We start from the raw sequence: 22,586 nt of genomic DNA on the forward strand, positions 1-22,586 counted from the left end.
AAACGCTTTGCCAGATGAAACATAAATCCAATAAATACACGATTATATACCTTGTCGATGTGTTTTATGCGGTTAGGCAATTTTTACAAGAAATGCTAACCAATGTAGCCTTTACCATTGTATAGAAAGCTACAAATAATATATGTTCTTCCTCATTCAGAATCCACATCCACAATCCAGTAAATTTGGAGCAGCAAAAATAGATAACCTTGTGAAAATTGTCATGTGAACATTTAGCTTTATGCTAAGCTAAAATGCTATTTCTTGCTAAAGCTTAACTTCTTTTCTCTAGAAAGACCTTTGATATTAGAGCAAAGATGAACTGCAAAAATCGTATTCTCCGGCACATGGTGTGTTTTCATTTCATTCGGAAAGGATGTTAATCATGTGTCTTTATCAGGACTTACGCTCCGTCATCCTGTAATGACTCTCGACTGCCGTCGCTATGGGCCAGTGAGTGCTGAACCGTTAATGTGTGCTTGTACATCTCATTAGTCAGTGAAATATTTATCTGCCCAAGCCGAGAGGGAAATATAGTGATTCCAGAGTGACATATACACGTGTGTTGTCCTCCAGCGCAAGTGATAGCATGACTATGACAGTCAACTAATGATGCTAATTACTTTCATTTGACGTACTAGTCATAAACTCAATGGCAGGTATTGATTAGTCAGGGAAGGATGCATTGAAAGAGGTGGGCAGGTGATACTGCGTCTCTGTCTTGCCACATGTTTGTGTTTTCTCACTGTCTGAAAGGTAGTGTCATTGATTGATTAGTTTTTCAATGGCAAATGGCAATATTCAGAAAACGACATCATTCCCAACTTTTCCTCCTGTTGATTCCAGGTCAGTGAGAACGCCAAACAGGACCTGAAAGATGGCCTGGCCCTCTACAACACGGACAACAACATCGGGCTGAGGAACGCCTGGAACATCATCCAAGCTGAGGTGCTCAAACAAATGACAAATGATATAGAGAACAATGGAAATACACTCTAATCTAAGTTGTTAATGAAATCTAAGAATGTAAACGTGACTTTTTGTTCTTTCAGTGGAAGTGTTGTGGAGTAACGGGTTACACAGACTGGCACGAGGCACTGAAAGAGAAGGTGGTGCCCGACCGCTGCTGTCAAGAGCATTATCAGGAGTGCGGCCGCAATTCCACCAACATGTTCTGGACACGAGTGAGTGAACACCTGCACTGAAACCAGTGCCAATGTTGCTGTAATTACCTTGCCAGGTGCAACCAACAAAAAGTATTTTGACACTAAAATACTATTTTGAGCATACCTGTGAACTCTTGGGTACTAAAATCCGGAGAGCTCTGAGTGGCGGGGGGGGGCTAAATACATACAAGTGGTGCCGTTGTGATTTAATGTGCTGAGCAATGTCATTTATCCCACTGTGTCCGATTATCAGTGCGACACTTTGCAATCCCTGGGGGGGGGGCTGGACTGGGAAGAGAAATAGGCCTGGGTTTTTACATAGCAACTGTCCCAAAAGTTGAGCGGGGGAGGGGGGTGTTCGCTGTCCTTTTCTGCATATCTCGGCACCGTTTTGTGGTCCATTCTGCATAATGCGGCGGATAATTATAGCTTATTACGGCCCATTTCGCGGACGTCCCACCGGCAAGCTCGGTTCTCCCGATGGCCAGTCCGCCTCCGATCGGCCCCAAAGTGCGTCAGCCCACCGGGAAAATGCCCGGTATGCCAGATTACCAGTCCAGCCTCCCATCTACCACTGATGCTTGATTCAACTTCCCGCATCTACCTGCGCAGATATCAACAGCACAACTGGGTTGTTGGTTGCCAGGTTGGGGTCACAAAAGTGTTGAAATGTGTTTGATGTGTCGATTGTGTGAGTGGGAGGCGTTTCATACAAGATCTGGCAACTGGACAACCTTGGAATAATATACTGATGTGATTATTCATATAACGAGGTTTGGGCCGTACGGGAGTTTCCCGGGAGAAATAGCAAAACGGGAAGGGGGGGCGGGAGATGGGTGTGAAAAACAGGAGTGTTGAACAGGTATGATTAGGAGTCACTTTCAACTGTAGTTTTGTTGGCGTTTCTCCCAAAGACAAACTCTAAAGCCATGTTGTTTTGTCACATGACGCGGTGCATCAAAAGTTTAACCCTGTAATGACAGCACAGAGTCGCCTGAACTCAGATCAGTCTGAAGAAATGAAATGATGCCCAAATGACGACCAAAACGTAATGTCCATGCATGTGGACGAGGGGTCTCAGGAGGACGACAAAATCTCAAGGTTTTCTCAGAACTAGCCATTTTCTCAATTACTTTCAACTGGCTCCAAGGAGGTTTATGAAATCACAAGTGTAGTTCATCACATTAACAATCGACATGCTATCAACTATAACAGCCAAATACGCTTCCACCTAATCACTTGAAAAGAGTGTTTTAACTATCTTTAAATGAACACGAATGGCTCTTGGTCTGAAATTGTATCATAAACACTCATTCGTTCATTTCAATTGTCCAGACTCTGTTTGGAGCTGCTGTGTGTGTGTGTATAAATATCCCATTTCAAACACAGGATTTGGTTGTGATTATGTTCCTTTTGTATTCACTAAAGAACATTTCTGTATGCAGCCAAGATCAAAGACAAGACAGGCGGTATTAATCAAGAGGGCTGCTTCGTTTGCTTTCTCTTCTCTGTACTTGAAAAGACAGAGAAGAGAAGTTATAATTGATGAATGAGATTTGGTAAAAGCCATAGATATAGGACGGTAGTGAGGAGCTCTAAGTGCATCTGTAAAGTATATCTTCATATGGCACTTTAGGACTTTTGAGTGTTTTTCCAATGGGGGTTGGTCGACCTCAGAACAACTCAATGTACTGAATGTTGAACTGATGCTGAAAAGACACGAATGGTCTCTCGAGTAAATGTTTTAGTCCCGTTGACACAGCTGTATGCCACTGGCAGTTGTGACATGTCATGCTTTCTTCATAAGTTGCCTTGTCTTCTGCATTTCATTATTAATGGAGTGTATCTCACAGTTGTGTCTATTGAAACTTAAACATGCAATGATTTCTTTTAGAACAACTAGCCAGTCAAGTTAGCCTGAACCCAGAGGCTGTTGAGCTGTTTAAATGTTGAACCTATCTGAATTTTTTTTAATTTTATAGAAAAATTGGAATTAGTCTAAACGTTGTGACATGAGGCTCTGTGCACAGAGTTTTGTAATAGGAAAGAAAATCGAAGACATTTTGCCGCGCCAGAAGCATGTCGGTTTCAAAGCGTATTATATCGCATTACCGCCACAGTTGATTTTCTCTTGTAACTCAGAGCTGTTTGTCTTCTCCGCACAGCCACATGCACGCAGATATCGCTGAATGTGCTTTTTTCAGTCATGTTAAAAATGCAATAACAGCAGTATTCGCTCGTGCATGTGCTCTCAAACGAATTCACTGCCGCCGGACCTCATTTTCACTGCAACACAATTAACAACAAGCAAATTAGACAGTGAATCATGCACGGTTATGGCAAGAAGATAAATCACATCTCATGTTTTCCTGTCTTCCAGGGCTGCTACGAGAAGGTGGAAGAATGGCTCGAAGATAATAAGCACCTTCTCGGAATAATCGGCATGTGTATCCTGGTGGTTCAGGTAAGAGTGTGTGTGTGTGTGTGTGCGCCAGAGTGTTTTTCCATCACTCCGTGTGTGTGTCAACAGAGCGGCGATAATGAGTGTGCCTGTCTCAGCCGCTTCTGCTGAAATATTGAAGTGGATATCCTGGATGGAGCACAAGAGTGTTAGAGAGCAGGTGAAACCTTCATTAGGATCTGCACATAATGTCCAACGGTGGTTCATTTGAGCACTATAAAGAGCATCAATATGTATTGGATTATCAATGCAGTCAGGTCTAACGTATACACACCACTATCACTTTGCATCAATCTCAGAGTCGAGAACTTTCTAGACCTCAGCAGAGATGAGTTTTAAAGATATAGAAGTACATAAGCCCTGGTGAGTTTGCTCCACCGGTTTTTACTTTGGCATCTTGGTATAACATCTCTCAGGTTAGGTTATTTTTATGGATTTATATCCAAACGGATATGGATTTTTTTAATGGCAGATGCTGATATACCTGATAACTAGAGTGGCCAGTGGCCAGTGAGCGATCTAATGCAGATATATGAGTGTATCTTCAACTTCGGGCACTTTTAGCACTTTAGATTTCTAGAAAGTAAAGACTATTTTTCACACTCTCAGTAGTTGATTTTAAATAGTCTACTAACAATGTGCAACTGTGTATGTACATGCATACACGGGGCAGCTGTGTCTCAGGTGGTAGAGCGAGTCAGACTACTAATCACAGGGTTGGTGGTTTGATTCCCGGCCCACATGACTCCACATGCCGAAGTGTCCTTGGGCAAGACACTGAACCCCAAGTTGCTCCCAATGGCAGACTAGTGCCTTACATGCAGCTCTGCCGTCATTGGTGTGTGAATGTGTGTGTGTGTGTGTGTGTGTGTGTGTGTGTGTGTGTGTGTGTGTGTGTGTGTGTGTGTGTGTGTGTGTGTGTGTGTGTGTGTGTGTGTGTGTGTGTTTGGGTAATTGAGACGCAGTGTAAAGCACTTTGAATACCGCTAAGGTTAAAAAGACACAATATAAGTGCAGAACATTTACCATTTATGCATCACAGTGTATTTATATCATTGAAGTCATGAAAATTCCCACCACAGTGTCATTTGAAATTAAATTTTTAACCTTTTTCAAATAAAATGTTTAAAGTGAATTTCATAGCTGGTATTTAATGTATCCTGAATACACACAACTAAATCATGTTTTCATCTTTTTGGCAAAATTACAGCTTGATTGTAAATGACGGCAATTAAAATGTATATTTACCTCGATTAGAGTTGGGCGATATGTCAGTATATATATATATATATATATATATATATATATATATATATATATATATATATATATTGTGGCAATGATATATCGCGATATGTAAATATCCATGTGCGCGGCTGTGTATCTATCAGCAGGTTACTTTAAAAATGTATTCCACTAGGGATTACAGAATACATGCTGTAAAATATCATTTGTAATCTAAATACTTTGGATTACTTCTTCAGCACTGGCAGATTTTGTGCAGTTAAACAAAATCCACTTATGTAGAAAATACATGCTCTGAAAAAGCCTCAATGTTGCTTTTCAAGTACATTTATTTTAATGATTTATCACTAAACTTTTGTTTTAAAAGTAATATTTTTGTAGTGCATCATTGCACTAATATCAACGGACAAAATGATCTAATGTGGATTTTCTTGGTAGAATTCATTATAAAATATAATCGTGAATAGTTACAAGTGCATCAGATGGCTAGAAATACCATTTTACCTTGACATAATGCTATATGCTAACTATTTCTGATGCTCCAAATGTCAAAACCCCTCAGAATGTACACAATAACAACATCTGATCGTTTGTGGATTCCCTCATAGAACATTTTTATTATTTTTACTTGGAAAAACTCAATGAAATTGAGCAAATACAATGACATTCATCCAGAGGTGCAAAAACCATATATGCAATGTATGCAACGCATGTGTATCGATATTGTGACATAAAATGATTCATACTGTGATATAAGACCCACCACTAACCTTGATGTTTCTCCTCAAGACTGTGGGACAGTCGTAATTATGACATACTGAGGGACACCATTAAGTGGTTAATATTTATTTCACTCTTTGTTCAGATTGTCATGGTTTTAAACATGTAATAAGTTGTATTTACATAGTTTAATATTGAAAGTCTTGGTCTGGGACAAGGCTAAAACCACTGAATTGATAGGGGAGATGGGGGGCACACGTCACCCGAATGCTGTGAAGGTATCACCCAACTAGACTGCGGTGTCATGTGGTAACCGTTACTTTTCTCAGCGCTGGACAGGATGTATGAACTCACAGTCGTTTATTATTACTGGATGAGGATTTTTAAAAATGCTTTTATAAATAATGCTGAAGTGGATTTTCATTCACTGGTATGAATCCTTGCAATTATCAGTTTTTATTAAAAATACCTATCCAGTGGAAAAAGTCTGCAAATGGATATAAAGCGTTCTTAAAGGCAGATGAATGGAGGATTTGGTGTTCAAGCGTCAAGCGCCCCCTGCAGGAATAAAACACACAAGACAGTCAGTGGCTGACAGCGTGTGCTATTTCAGTCTGTAGGTCTGACCCACACAAAACTTTCATATGGATTTAGAAAACATGAAATATATCACATGAGTCATATGTGGAGTCATTGAAGATGTTAAAGTTCTCCATAGAAACGATCAGTTGTTTTTCATGGTGAAGAAAAGTATGCATTGCATTAGGGATGATGCGATAATACAGTTTTACTATTAACCGCGATTACAAAAACCTTGAAATTCTTTATTTACACTTGGCAAAAAAATATATAATGTACAAATATATACTACAAAAAAAATTTGTACGATTTTTAAGCCTAAATGGGAAAACTATGTGGGTACTGGAGCTGTTGCTATGGTTACGGACGGTGGCCACATGGTGCTTTAATGGCCAGGTGTCGCGAACTGAACCTGAACTTTCAATTTACGTGAAACCGAAGGATCCAAAATATAACAGAGGAGTTTGATCTACCATCATATCCATCAAAAAAGCGACTTAAATCATCTGTTTGGCTGCATTTAAATGACTGAAGATGACGGATGTAAAACGAGCACACAGAAGTCCTAGAAAGAAACGCATCCTTGGGACAGGATGTTCCACTAGTCCTCCAACAACAAACTATTCATTTTAATATTTTTAGTGGTGTTGATTTTAAAGTGATAAATTAAAGATGACACTGATTGTCATTTTTAAGTGTGCTGACAGCATGTGCGTGTAGTTACTATCAGTGAGTAAACTTGAAATGTTCAATCTTAAATTGTCCTCATTATTTAAAGCATTGCTTCTGTACAAATTCACCACATTCAACCGTAAAGTCTTGATCAGACTTTAAATTGCTGCTGTAAGCAGTGTTTCCGTTATTACATTTACATATATTCATTTGGCAGAAGCTTTTATCCAAAGTGACTTACAAAAGAGGAAAACATAAGCGAATAATCTCAAGGAGACAGTGGTACAAAACATATTAAAGAGGAACAAGATTTTAATTTTTTTTGTGACTGGTTAAGTGCTTATGGATAAGATGTGTTTTTATCCATTTTTTGGAGACAGAAAGTGAGTCAGCTTCATGGATGGAGTTGGGAAGGTCATTCCACCAACGTGGTTTGATGAAACCAAAAGTCAGAGAAAGTGTTTTGGTGCCTCTTTGTGTTAGTGCAACCAGGCGATGTTCATTAGTCGACCGCAGGCTTCTGGTGGGAACGCAGCTCTGTGGAAGATTTTAGGTATGCTGGAGCAGACCCAGTGACTGTTCTGTATGCAGCATCAGAGCCTTGAATTTAATACGTGCATCAACCGTCAGCCAGTGGAGAGAGACGAGGAGTGGTGTAACATGAGCTCTCTGTGGTTCATTAAAGACCAGACAGTTCTGCAATGAGAGCGTTACAGTAGTCCAGTCTAGAGATGACAAGTGACTGAACAAGAACTTGTGTGGCATGTTCAGATAAGAAGGGTCTTATATTCCTGATATTGTAGAGTGCAAATCTACATGATCGTGCAGTCTTTGAGATGTGGTCTGTGAAACTGAGTTGGTTATCGATGGTTACCCCTTGATTTCTGACCATTTTGGAAGGTGTTACTGTAGTTGCACCCAGCTGCACGGTGATGTTGTGTTCAACAGCAGGGTTGGCTGAAATGACAAGGAGTTCGATCTTGGCTGGGTTGAGTTGCAGGGAATATTCCTTCATCCGGGCTGTAGATGTCTGCCAGGCAGGCAGAGATACGAGCAGTCACTGTGGTGTAATTGGGCTAGAAAGACAAGTAGAGTTGCGTGTAATCAGCGTAGCAGAGGTGTCCCTGAATGATGGGTCCCAGTGATGCTGTGTATGTAGAGAAGAGAAGTGGTCCAAGCACTGATCCCTGCGGTACCCTAGTAAGTAGCTGATGTGGCTTGGATACCTCACATCTCCAGGCTACCTTGAAGGACCTCCCTGAGAGATAGGAGTTAAACCAGTCAAGCGCAGTTCCTGTGATGCCCAGTTTAGAGAGAGTGGAGTGTAGGATCTGATGGTTGTAACCTTATTAGTAAAAAATGCGGGGAAGACATCTGCTGTCAGTGATGTGTCATGCGGTGGAGGGGGAGGGCAGAGAAGTGTGTTGAATATTCAAAATAAGCTGCGAGTGTCTGTGGTGCTGTTGATCTTGTTGTGGTAATAGGAGGTTTTTGCAGATTTAACGTTATCTGAAAAGTTGCAAGCAGAAGCTGATACTAGATTTCCACCATCTCCTCTCAGCTGCCCTGAGGTCAGTCCGATGTTCATGAAGGACGTCAGAGAACCAGGCGCTGGGTGGTGTAGTACGAGAGAGGACAGATGCTGTCTAGACACTTGTTAAAGTAGAGTTAAGTGTGTCTGTGGCAGTGTTTACATCAAGGGTGGAAAATAAGTTTTGTGTGGGAAGAGAGGTAGCGACAGTTGTGGAAAGGCGCGAGGGTGAAAGAGAACGGAGATTATGGCGGAAGGAAACCAAAGGTGGAGTCTGTTTGAATGTAGATTGGAGAGTCATGTTGAATTGAACAAAGTAGTGATCAGAGACATGTAAAGCAGTAACAAGAATATTCGTGTTGATACAGTTACGTGTAAAATGAGGTCCAGCTGGTTGCCTGATCTGTGAGTTGCTGAGTCTTTCCAAGTCAAATGAGGCCAGAAGAGCATTGACAGTACTTTAATAGAGTATGTTGCTGATTCGTTATGTTGGGCTGACAGAACAACAGATTGCTTTAATAAACTGATGCAGAAGAAAACTGTTTAATGTTGTGAACTACATGTTGTGCACTCACAATAATCTTACATTTACACTTCTGAAGCACTCTGTTTACACTTAAGCACATCACTGAGCTCAGAATGCGCATAATAGGTGTTGTGCCTTAGATTGGAGTGCCTCTTATTACCTCCTGTGTGTTTGTTTGTGTGTGTGTGTGTGTGTGTGTGTGTGTGTGTGTGTGTGTGTGTGTGTGTGTGTGTGTGAGAGAGAGTGAGTGAGTGAGTGAGTGAGTGAGTGAGAGAGAGTGTGTGTGTGAGAGAGAATGTGAGAGTGTGTGTGTCTGTGAGTGTGTGTGTGAGAGTGTGTGTGCGTGTGTGAACGTGCGCGTGTATGTGTGTGTGCGTGTGTGTGCGTGTGCATGCGTGTGAGTGTGTGTGTGTGCATGCCTGAGTGCGCATGTGTGTGAGCGTGTGTGTGTGTGTGTGTGTGTGTGTGTGTGAGTGTGCGTGTGAGTGTGTGTGTGTGTGCATGCCTGAGTGCGCATGTGTGTGAGTGTGTGTGTGTGTGTGTGAGAGAGTGAGTGAGTGAGTGAGTGAGTGAGTGAGAGAGCGTGTGTGTGTGAGAGAGAATGTGAGTGTGTGTGTGTCTGTGAGTGTGTGTGAGAGTGTGTGTGTGCGTGTGTGAACGTGCGCGTGTATGTGTGTGTGCGTGTGCATGCGTGGAGTGTGTGTGTGTGTGCATGCCTGAGTGCGCATGTGTGTGAGCGTGTGTGTGTGTGTGTGTGTGTGAGCGAGTGAGTGTGTGTGTGTGTGTGTGTGTGTGTGTGTGTGAGTGTGCGTGTGAGTGTGTGTGTGCATGCCTGAGTGCGCATGTGTGTGTGTGTGTGTGTGGCGTGTGTGTGTGTGAGTGAGTGAGTGTGTGTGCATGTGTGTGTGAGTGTGCGTGTGTGTGTGAGTGTGCATGTGTGTGTGTGTGTGTGCGCATTTGTGATACATTGAATATATCTTTATCTGTGCATTCATTTGAACTGTTATTATGCATTGTGTTGGAATGCAATTTACAGCACCAGAAATTGAATTTCAAATGGCACGCACTGATCTCGACACTTGGTACATTAAACACGACAAGGGTAACAACCAACAAATTGATCAAGCCACAGAAACTAAATGCTGTAAATGTTAAAAATCATCCATGTTGGATTAGAGAATATGTTCCCTCAGTTAATCCAGTGAGTGCACATAAGCCTGTGGATGGTAATTACCTGTAGTTTATTGAGGATAATAGAGCACAGGGGTCTTAACGAAGTACATTTCCAAGTATACACCAAGAGGTAGCCAGTTGTCATTTGAAATTAAGGCTAGCGTTGCGATTACTGTTGGGTTTATGGATTTGAACAAACGCATAAACATAAGAAACGTTCATTGTGTCAATCATCTTGCATCGTTTGTGTAACAGACCCAAGGTGCTTCGATGAATATCATAGTATTACCATGGAACATATCCAGTACCGTAGTACTTTAGTTTCTGATTAGCGTCTGGATTCTGAAAGGCTTTCGACCACAATTCGTCTGTGTGAGTCGGCCAAAACATACAGTTCAGTGACTGAGGGAATAGACAGTGTAAAGATGGAGCGATGTGATACCGTTCAAGCATAAAGATGTGAGAGAATCTGACTTAGTACACACACACACACACACACACACACACACACAACACTAACACACACACTGAGTCTAGCACTCTGCAGCTTTAAGATAATGACTGTGAAGTGCTGTTGTATCCAGATGTACCTATAAATAAACTACAAGGAGTCTGTATAACACAGCACATTTCTGTTTACCTCTATGACTAAATACTCTACCTGACCACAGCTTATTTCATCTGGAGACGGGCAGGAATGTTATTTTCCAATATTCCAGCGATGCACTGCCATTTACAGTTGCTGTTTTCAGTTCCTTAACGTCTTTGTTTTTCCAAAGTATGCAGTAACGGAGAACATTTTGAAATGCCCCCGTTTTTCTATGGATGAAAATGTAGTTACGGTGTGAATCAGAGGCGCTAATGTAGCAAAATCTATGTTTCTATTAGGGCTGTCGATTTAACATGTTAGTTCAGGGTGATTCATTATATAAAAAATGATGTTTTAAACAATTAACGCAATTAATCATGTCCCCGGACCGTGATAAGAAATATTTTTTTCCATCTGAGCAATTCAAGCTTGTAGTACCTGTGTTCTCCAGGGGGCAGTACGCAAAACTCGCTGTATAGGCAACACGCAGCTCATACAGAGAATAAACCACACTTACCAAGAGCAGATAACACAAAGGCTGTGGCTCGTTTGGAAGGCTGAAATCGCCTTTCCGAATGTGCTTGTTAGCTGATTGCAGGGCTAATGCAGCTAAAGTTAGCATTATCTCTGATTGTATTCACAGAGACCAGAGCTATGTCGTTATTTTTAGCTTACTGTCTGTATAATTCATAACCGCATTTATTGTGCACAATACAGTAAGTTGATTGTCTTTTTGAAAACTATGTACGTTTTCTGTGAACATAAGCGAGTTGGACTAAAAGTGGAATGTTTACTTGCAAAGGCCAGCACAACATATCAGTACCATGATGGATGCTGGTCGCCAGACTGACTCACCACAGCTGTGTAGTGCCAATGAACCATTCAGAAACGTCCTGCTTCATTCTCACAGTTGTGACTTCTGCCGTAGTCTCTCCTTCATCAGTGTCCGACTCTCGTTCATACATATATGGCTGAACTCCAGTATTTACGCTGTCAGTCATATTGGTTCTGATTAGTTTTTGCTGCAGTTTCTGTGAAACTTGCTAAATAAACATTAGCTAGCAAGACTTTGTGCATGTTTAAGTAAATATCAATAAATTTTTTTGGCCAATTTTATCGCTTGTGAAAAATCCACCTGAAGTAATGTGTGGCAGAGAGTACAGTCCTCTTCCGGAAAGGGGCGGAAGCAGCATCTCATTTGCATTTAAAGAGACACACACGAAAACAGCGCGCTTTTGATTCCACCTATAAAGAGGCGTTTATAACATGGTATAATAAATGATCCGTGGGGTATTTTGAGCTGAAACTTCACACACACATTCTGAGGACACCTGAGACTCATATTACATCTTATAAAAAGGGGCATAATAGGTCTGCTTTAACCCTCTGGGGTCGGCAAACGCGCCGGCGCGTTTTGCTGTTTTTTTTTTCACATAGCAGTAACATAGACTTAAAATACTCCGTCATTTATGGTCATATAAATACAATCAATACATGATTATAAACTATAGAGGGTCTTCTTTTTTTGTGTACACTCATATTAACATCAAAACCTTGTGTTTTTTTTTTAAATAAATAAAATAAAAAGGGTAAGCTTTCAGCAGTCTCTGTGTTCACGTTCATATTTCAGAAACACGTCACTAAAATTAACTTAAACTCCGCGAATTCTTCTCACACAAACATGAAACATATGTCTAAAGAAAGCTTAAAATGTCTACTTTTAAATAAAACAATTCAAATTTAAAACAAATATTCTCCTGCAATGCAATCTGTTTGAAACAAAGCGATGTACAGTTTTTACCGGTCCATCTCATTATCTGTAATGTGATCCCACCCACCAGCAGAGCGCGCCATGCATACGCTAATGTGCTGAGGCGATCAAGGGAAACGTACACGCCCCCGACTGCGAGATTTGATGTAAACAAACACAACTAAACATTTCTGCGTGCTTGTAACGATACACAGGCGATCAAACTCTTGGCTATTAAGGAAGAGTTAACATTTTTCTCAGACGAAGAGGTGGACATTTGTATTTTGAAGAGAGATTTGTTCCAGCAGAGGATACAATTTCAAACGAGTAAGTCATTTAGTTTTCATTAGCTGACATGCTATTTTATATAAACATGTACATATTTTACTAGTGGGACTGTTTCCAGACAGAATTCAAAGTTTGACATTTGACATTCAAAGTATTGACATGTCCTAATAGGCAAGTTTTAGTTACATGTAAATGTTGTTATTTACATTGTATGCTGTATGATATAAATATGATATGTAATATGATATAAAAATAATATGAATGTTAGATTATATTTTAATGTGTTTATGCTGACTCGTTATCATCAACTAAGCTTGTGCTTGCAAATATCTGTTCAGGTTAAAATGCACTTTAAATATGCCCATATTAGAAAATCAGCATATTATCATATGTATTTTGGATCAAATAAATGCAGTCTTGGTGAGCAGAAGAGACTTCTTTTAATGGTAGTGTAGGTCTAAAATTAATTAAAGTCTTTATGTAAAGAAAATATATAGTCAGATTACTTCTTTTAACTTAAAACTTGATTTTGATCATTAAGTCTCCTCACATTAATTCTCTCTGTCACATTCCTCATTGATAGGCCGAGGGGAGGGTCTTTGTGTCCTCAGGTGTGAATCTCATCAATATTCATGATCGTTCACGCCTCCTCGCATATTACCATTCAGCTCTAAAATTGTCACACAACAGTTAAATGACTATATTGTTTTGTATGAATGAGTGATCAGGATGATTTTCACATCATTTTGTAGCAAAACTCTCGGCTACAAGATCCAGTTCTCAAAAGTCAAATGTTTAGTATGTTTAGTATGTTTAGTTTGTGTTATATGGCCTTATTTCAGTGACTTAAAATTTAATTTTTTTCAAAAACCATGCATAAACATTATTTTCTCAAAAATACAAACCTGTACATACATGTTGCTCACATATTATTGTAGCCCAGTTTGTGCTGTCAGACTTTAGCCATTAATATGTTTTTAAGCAACTGAAAAAAGCACAAATGTCAAGGCATGTCAAAACTTCTCCAGGGCCCAAAACACCCTCAGACCCCAGAGGGTTAAACAAGCCCTTTTAATAACTGTATCGGTGTGGAGAGTGGGGTAAGATGTGTCACCCCCTTGACATAGCAAACTGTGCAGAAGGTTTGTCATGTGACCATCACATATAGCTGCTAGTCACTGAGAAATGCACATAAGAAAAGTGTTTTTTCTGGGAATTCTGTATGATGATCGTGAACGTACATTTTCAGCTTACCCCCCCCCCCCATCTGTATGTTACAGATGCTTTCCTCAAATGTTTAGTTGATATCAGCCATCCTGCAGTATATTTAAACATACCAGTTTTACCTCCTTGAAAGTGGCACATCCTACCCCACTCCCCCCTCCAACCTCTCATTCTTACCTGTGCATCTGTATTTTGTCCTTTCAGCTCCTGGGAATGGCCTTTTCCATGACACTGTTCCATCAGATCCACAGATCCGGGAAGAAGTACGACGCCTAATGAGGCCGCCTCGCATGGGACGTGTCCCGGTGCATTATAGGACGGACTCTGAAGGACAGCTCTCTTGTATCTCACTAACCACTGGCCACGTTTCCCCATTAACCCCTGAGCTCCCAGCACAGACTTCAGCCATCGTCCTGCTCTCTTTCTCCTCGTCCCCTCATCCGCCAAAGAGCCCCGGGACAGAGAGGAACTCTTGCTACTGTCTCCCTTCATCTCTTCTAGAACTTGTATTTTACGCTTGAACTAACTAACGTTTGCCGCAAGGAGAATATCTGCGATGAGGACGATCTGCGTGTCTTTACTAATCCTTAACTGTCTCATGAGACGAGTAGTGCGGAGACCTTCAGAGCGGACGAAGTTGAAAAGCATTAACAACGTAAATGACAACACCTCCCATTTTGCATGACACAGGTACGCCTTTGTCATGTCAGCTCAAGACATCTTTTGTTTTTTATAAGTGACTATGCCCCAGTCCCATCATTTTCAATCTCATGCACCTAAGGATTGGTATTCCCGGGAATAAGGACTGCTTTGGATGGTCAGGATTTGCTTGTTTTTTGTGTATAAAGGTCTATGATTGGACATTTTGAGAGGGTTTTGAAATGTGCTGAACGTTTAAACCTAATTAGAATCCATTTCATCAAATATTCTTCAAATATAGAATTATTTTTTTTACAATTTACTTTTACCATTTATAGACTTGATTTTAAGCCACTCAGTGATACACCGCAAAAAAAAATATTTTTATATATATATATATAAATATTAGGGCTGTAAATTTAACACGTTATTTCAGCGCGATAAATTTTACCAAAAATAACTCGTTAAAAAAATGAATGCAATTAAACGCAATGCCCCGGACCATACAGAATATAATGCATTTTAATTATCTGAATATTTTTTATATATATATATCTAAGTATTTTAATATTTAAAGATAACTATGTATAATTATATATTGAGTTATTGTTATATGAGGGGCTTTCTTACCATATATTTGTACATGTGATTAAATGTGATTAATCGCGATTAATTAATCAGGACATCATGTAATTAATTTGATTAAAAATGTTAATCGATTGACAGCCCTAATATATATATATATATATATATATATATATATATATATATATATATATGTATATTTCTTACCAAGTATTTTTGTCTTGTTTTCTGGTTATAAATAATAATAATAATAAAAACAATTCTTATACAACATCCTTAATTTACTTGAGATGCAGAATGACATAAGATATAGTTTTTTGTATTATTATTATTTATTTATTATATATATATATATATATATATATATATATATATATATATATATATATATATATATAGAGAGAGAGAGAGACAGAAATATTAACAGATTTAATAACGTTTATGCTTAAAACAAGACACAAATATTTGCCAATGGGGTAATAAAAAATGTCTTCCCTCATTGGCAAATATGTGTCTTCTTTTAAGCATAAATGTTACTAAATTTGTTAATATTTTTCTGAAAATTGCTCTTATTTTAAAAGTCAAAATAAGACAAACATGCTCAGTAAGAAAACATGTTTTTTATTGCAGTGTTCTTCTAAAAACATCTTTCTCAACCACTAAAATTCAGTAATATTATATATATATTATATATTTCACTAATGCAATGATGTTCCATTCGTTAGCATTAAATAATGCACATGAACAAACAATAAACAATAAATGTTTATGGCATTTACAGTATTAATCTTTGTTAGTTAATAAAGCTCATAGTGCATTAATGTTAACTAATACAACGTTTGATTTTAAAACTGCATTAGAATATATGTTGAACTGAACATTAAGATGAATAAATGCTGTAAAAGTATTGTTCACTGATATTCATGTTAACGAATGCTAACAAATAAACCTTATTGTACAGTGTTACCACAATATTACTATAGTTAAACCATAATACACACAAAATTATGATTTTTATGACCATAGTTTTCTATTATCTGTATTATAACTACAAATATCAAGGTTAAAATATGGTTACTGTAGTAAAACCATGGTACATTTATTTCCCTGTGCTCTTAGGGGCTCAATAAGATAATGCATCTGTTTCACGTGCCTAAAGGGGAGTTCAACGCAGACGCGTCTTGGCGACCGCATCGAAGTGAGAGTGTGATGCAAGAGTCGGGTCATCTGATGCTCTCTAGACCATCACATGTCCTCTGTTAAAAGCTCTGTGTCACAGAGGGACATTAATGGAGCATTCGAGAGAGAAATAATAACACCTCTCATCCCATCAAGCACTAGCCGACGCTCAATCTTTCTTCTGCTGTGTTTAAGATAAATTGCTTTATATTAAGGAACAGTCGGGAGTGACAGCTTCTTCTAATGTTCATCTGCTGTTGTGGATGGGTGTAGAAACTCTTCTATAGACTTCAGAGTATTCCGTCATCATTTATTCACCCTCAAGTCGTTCCAAACACGTAGGACATTCTTCTGTGGAACACAAGAACAAGACGAGTATTCAGTCGCTAGTTTTGTGTTCTACATAAAGAAATAAAATCATATGGGTTTGGAACGACTTGAGTGTGTTTACATCATCTGGTTATTCTCTGCTTCTGTCTCCAAACATAAACATGTGCAGGACACTTTTAAGCCGGTAAGAATGCTGCTAAAGGTGTTCATATGCAAAGAGGAATCGAGGTTAATGGGCAAAAATACACTTGGGCCGATATGTTTTGCTCACGCCGTTTAAGTGACCACACATGTTGTCAGTTTATTAAGCATAATAGGTGTACGATTTTGCATGTGAACGCACTTATGATACCTGGATTTTTATATTTAGTGAACTATCCCTTTAAATGTCTACAAGTAACCAAAATTGGCCTTATTTCATTTAACGGTTTTGTTTGTAGAAACGTCTTTCTCGCCAATAGTTAAAGGTGCTGTAAGCAATTTTTGGAAACATGTTCACGGTCCACGGACAATGCCACTTTCTGCCTGTCAATCATGTTGCCCGTTCTCATAGTATTGCAGTTGCAGTGAATTATTGAGGCTTAATGCCATTTTTATGCCATGTTGTTCATAACAGTTGCCAGTTGAGGGCGCTATTTCGCTGCTGTTGCTTTTGACAACCGTTTATGCTCGTGTCAGTCACAATTAAACTCATTTGGTATCTTTTGAGTGCGGGTTTTGGGGAAAGGGGCATGGTTAATCTAACAGCCCAATTTGGGGAAATTCTAGAACCGCTAAAATCGCTTACAGCACCTTTAATGCTGGTTAATGGTAATGTATTAAAGATGCATGTAGTGGTTCTCAACCATTTTGTTACCAAGGTCCCTCATTGTCCAAGACAATATTCGAAGACCCTACGCCCTTCCATAACTAGGTGTGTCAATATATTAAAATATTTAATCACAATAAATTTCCTGAATTTTAGAAATTCCCTTTTATAAATTATAGACATATTTTTTAATTAAAATGCTAAAAAAAAAAAAAAAAACGATTAGAATTAAAGGTGCTGTAAGCTATTTTTTTTTCTTTCATGGAAAGGCACACAGACATTTGTCCGACTCGCTGAAAGATATTAATAAAATAAGTCTCTGTGACAGCTAAACAAAAATGTGTCCGTGGTCTCCGACGCTTTCGACCTGTCAATCATGTTGCACGTTTCATAGTATTGTAGTTGCAGTGAATTATTGAGTCTTAATGCCATTTTTATGTCATGTTGTTCATAACAGTTGTCAGTAGAGGGCGCTGTTTTACTACTGTTGTTTTTAACAACCGTTTCTGCTTCTCAATAAGAGATCTCAATAAAGCTAATTTCGTGTCTTTGGCATGCAAGTTTGGGGGAAAGGGGGCGTGGCTAATCCAACAGCTCAACTTGAGAGCTTGTGGAAATTCTAGAAAGGCTAAAATCACTCACAGCACCTTTAAATGTGATCGTTTTAAATAGAACATTTCAAGTCAAGTTTCCTGACTGTCTTGACAACCACTGGGTTATAGCAAAGAAGCAAAGCACTATGCATTTGAAAAGGAAGTGTTACCGTTGGGATGCGTCGAAATGCCTTTCAAAGGTGAACTTGTCCATGTACCCTCTTTAAAAGTGGGTGACAGTGGTGCTTCAAGAGGGGAACCGTCCTTCACAATCCACCACAGTCTCACATGCGGGTCTGACTTCTTTCTGGTGTGAAACGTCCACTTTACAAGATCCAACCAGCCCCTAATGGATCAAATGAATCACACTTTTATTTCTTTGTTCACATTAGGTTGAAAATGCAGTTTCATGTTGTCTTTAAGGGATTTGTGGTAATTGTGAGGCATCACAGGAGTTGGCTTTCAATCAGTGTCGCATGTTGACCATCACAAGCAAACAGAAACAAAGCAAGCACATTCTGTTTATGTCAAATAGACGCGCTTCAGTGGGCCAGTCAACATTATTACCATCAGAAATGGACATTTACTGGTGCTACGCCAGTTGTTCTCTCATGAACATTTGTTCATGTAAACTTTTAAAACCCATCTCTCACTGCATCCAAGTCATTTTGTACCTTTATATCGTTCCACTGTTATAGGCTACAGTATATGTGTATGTTCAGATGTTGAATTGATTATGCTTTATTGATTTAAATGACACGTTATGATGCAAAACAACCGACGGCGGTTTGGCATTTGCGTCTATCGTGTGTGTGCATTTGGCTTTTGTCTGTTTTCACCGCATTTGTTTCAAGACTAATGTGCATGTAAACATTTTCACTACAGATCATCTCATGATGAAATATGATTGACATCTTGGCATATCTGTTGTTTAACATTTTGCGCTTCTAATCGTCAAGTATAAGGTGCGAGAGCATCGAAATGACGCAAGGGTGGTAGTGTCATTTGTTTTACGTTGTTTTCTCTTTTGTACAAAGTTCATTGTGGTATTTCGTCATCGTATTTTGTGTTATACATTGATTTTAAGGTTGCGCAAAGCATTATTAGGTGCAGTTTTGCATTATAAACCTTTAAGAAGTGGTTTTCTTTCCCTGTCCTTATGTCAGATCAGTTTAATTATGTTGGGTTTTCACAAATGACACAATGTTTATCATACAATACATGCAAATTCACAAGACCATTTTCTGTTGTTAATGTAGTTGATTAATTAAGATGGCACGGATCATAATGGAAAATTCATATCTCAAGAACATCTAAATGCTTGCACATCCGTGCCATCTGATTGTGTGATTTAGGATATTATTTTGAGCAGTTGTTGAACCTAATTTTGTACCCATTCGTTGTTTTTGTACCTTATTAAATCAAGAAATGTGTTGGTCTAAATGACATGTTGTTACTGAATTCTGCTGTGTTACAAGGAAGCGTGCTGTGTTATTGTCAGCGGATCTAAAAGACCTCAGCACTACTAATTGAATTATCTCTCCTCACATTAAGACACTGCCACAAAAGCATGTACTCATTTGATTTACTGGGGTAAAAAGGGAAGTAAAGATTCATTGATCTGTATTCTTGTACTGCCATCATAAGCACCACCAGTACGCTGCATATACGAGCAGTTGAAGCGTTTCCTCTTGAGTGATGTGTTTAATATTGAGTGGCAGTTATCAGATATCGTGTCCTGTGGAGAAATGTTATCGACATGTTAAACACTATAAATTTATTAGGCATTCTTTAAATTCGACTCTTTTTTTAAATAAAGAAAAGTGTGTTGCCAAACCCATTCATTATGTGTAGTTGTTGTTTTTGCACACAATCTGTATATGCACTATTAGCATTAGATGCCATAGAATTATAACAATATACGTAATTTAGAGAGTCTAAGACTAGTCTGGTTTAAAGGGAGCTCATAGTTAACTGGGGTTGCACAATATATCAATAACTATATATACAGTATGTATATATATATATATATATATATTAAAGGGTGTAAAAGTACACTAATTAAACTTCAAGTACAGCTTTAGAATTCATGAGTTTGAATCCAGGACGTGCTGAGTGACACCAGTCAGGTCTCCTTAGCAACCAAATTGGCCCAGTTGCTAGGGAGGGTAGAGCCACATGGGGTAACATCCTCGTGGTCACTATATAATGTGGTTCGGTCTCAGTGAGTTGTGCGTGGATGCCAAGGTGGTGACATGAAGCCTCCACACGCGCTACGTCTCCACGGTAACATGCTCAACAAGTCACGTGATAAGATGCGCGGATTGACGGTCTCAGATGTGGTGGCAACTGAGATTCGTCCTCCGCCACCCGGATTGAGGCGAGTCACTATGCCACCACGAGGACTTAGAGCGCATTGGGAATTGGGCGTTCCAAATTGGGGAGGAAAGAGGAGAAAAAAAAGTTCAGCCTCCCGTATTAAATGAATTACATACAATTAAAATGCGATGTATTTTGTACATCAATAATGAATATTTTAAAGGCCCAAACAGTATGAAAATACATAAATGCCCCTGATCTCCGTGCTCCACCTCTATCCAACAAGGGGTCCTTGAACTGATCAAAGCCTAACCCTGACCACCCAAATTATTTTAATTTGAATTCTCATTTGCTAACTTACATTTAAAGGTTTGAGATGTCACTGATTTTACTGAAGCATGTAAATTCTAAATTTGAGATTTTACTGTGAACACTTCTCTTATCAAAACAATATTTATTTATAATATTGATGGTCATCATTTATGTGATTATCGGCCATAGTTTTTAGTTTTTTTTCAATTTGTCATGCCCAAGTCCCAGTACTTAGCAGGTCCTCGTGGTGGTGTGGTTACTCGCCTCAATCCGGGTGGCGGAGGACGAGTCTCAGTTGCCTCTGCTTCTGAGACCATCAATCGGTTTTAAAAGTATGATTTTCCTCTATAATTAAGGGTAAAAATGTACATTTAATATCAGTTACATACATTGGGGTGTTCTGTGTTATAGCTGATGTATTTTACATCATGTTTATTGCATTATTTCAATTTCACATATTTTACTCTGATGGCGTTTATATTTTAGAAAACTCACAGAAAATAATCACAACAATCCTAGGTGTTTATTCAGTACTGTGGCTTAATTGGTTAGGAATAAAGAATAAAACAAGATATTACATCGCATGACACAAGAGTAATGAAAATTGGAATTATGCAATCATCTGTCACAGAACCTCAGTTTCCTCACGTGCAACTTTAATCCTTCGCTATCATAGGTCATGAAGAGCTAACAAAACTTATCGAAACATCAAAAGCCACAACATGTTTGTTAGATCCAATACCAACTAAGCTCTTAAAAGAGGTATCTCCTGTCATTTCAGAACCTCTTCTTAATATTATTAACTTGGGACATGTCCCAAGAAACTTTAGAATGACCCTTGAAGGATTGAATCAGCATCTTGTGGACTCTCACATACTCACAGATTTATATTTACATTTACATTTATGCATTTGGCAGACACTTTTATCCAAAGCGACATACAGTGCACTTATTACAGGGACAATCCCCCCGGAGCAACCTGGAGTTAAGTGTCTTACTCAAGGACACAATGGTGGTGACTGTGGGGATCAAACCAGCAACCTTCTGATTACCAATGTATTATACAGAGCACTTATTACAGGGACAATCCCCCCGGAGCAACCTGGAGTTAAGTGTCTTACTCAAGGACACAATGGTGGTGACTGTGGGGATCAAACCAGCAACCTCCTGATTAACAATGATGTGCTTTAGCCCACTACGCCACCACCACTCCGCATACTAAACCTCCAAAATTTTTATATTGTCCTGTCCTTAAAGCTCTGTTTAATCTTTGTCCAGAACGTTTTGTAGCAGTTCAATAAAAAGTATTGAAATGTAGAGCGAAGCTTTTCTCTGTGCAGATCAATAAACGTACAGACTGCAATAGAGAGCTACTGCATGGATGTGGTAATATAAGTACTGTGATAGACTACACAGGATCCAAACTGTGGACAAATGCATCTTGTGTATTTGTGGGGAGAGACGGAGACAAACAAATCAATGACTTCTCATGTAGTGCAATTTAAGAGTGTTCTCCTTACTACAAGTGTCAAGGAAATGTGATGTGCCTGTAGCAATTAACCTGTGAGAAAGACTCAACAGTTTACCCGATTGATCCTTCAGCTCAGTTGAATGAAGTATTTTACCAGACTTACAGACACAGTCCAGAGCAGCGGCAGCGCTCCCAATGGGGAAATGCTCTCAGCCCAAACTGTTCCTGAAACAGCAGTATAATGAAGGGTCATTTATATTCAGAACTCCAGCTGCGATTCCAGCGCCTGAACCGCTTTTACTTTGAGTCTCACAGCAGTCCTGATAATCAACACATCATAGCAGGTGACGGACTTTCAGTGAAGTCTCAACGTGTCTGCCAAATATGATCCGTTACTAAAGCTAATATAAATGTATCTTCTTTTAT

The 22,586-nt window shown here is 39.1% G+C and overlaps 1 protein-coding gene and 1 long non-coding RNA gene across 4 annotated transcripts in view; one reads left to right on the forward strand and one right to left on the reverse strand.

Moving 5' to 3' along the window:
• LOC127661955 (tetraspanin-9-like) overlaps window positions 1-15,482 on the forward strand; it is a 320,984-nt gene extending 305,502 nt beyond the window's left edge. The window contains exons 6-9 of one of the 2 annotated variants that reach the window (XM_052152946.1): window positions 847-948; window positions 1,053-1,184; window positions 3,547-3,630; window positions 14,129-15,481. In XM_052152946.1, coding sequence (XP_052008906.1) covers window positions 847-948; window positions 1,053-1,184; window positions 3,547-3,630; window positions 14,129-14,200 — 390 coding nt within the window. In that variant the 3' untranslated portion in view covers window positions 14,201-15,481. Of the gene's footprint in view, window positions 1-846; window positions 949-1,052; window positions 1,185-3,546; window positions 3,631-14,128 lie in introns of both variants that reach the window. The other variant, XM_052152945.1, reaches the window with a different exon arrangement.
• Window positions 1-21,818, reverse strand: part of LOC127661964 (uncharacterized) — a 137,452-nt gene extending 115,634 nt beyond the window's left edge. For both annotated transcript variants that reach the window (XR_007972818.1, XR_007972817.1), the window contains exon 1: window positions 21,731-21,818. This is a non-coding gene — a long non-coding RNA (uncharacterized LOC127661964). The remainder of the gene's footprint in view (window positions 1-21,730) is intronic.
• Between the last annotated feature and the right edge of the window lie 768 nt (window positions 21,819-22,586).

This window comes from Xyrauchen texanus, chromosome 21 (assembly GCF_025860055.1).
Source record: "Xyrauchen texanus isolate HMW12.3.18 chromosome 21, RBS_HiC_50CHRs, whole genome shotgun sequence".
NCBI classification, from domain to species: Eukaryota; Metazoa; Chordata; class Actinopteri; order Cypriniformes; family Catostomidae; genus Xyrauchen; species Xyrauchen texanus.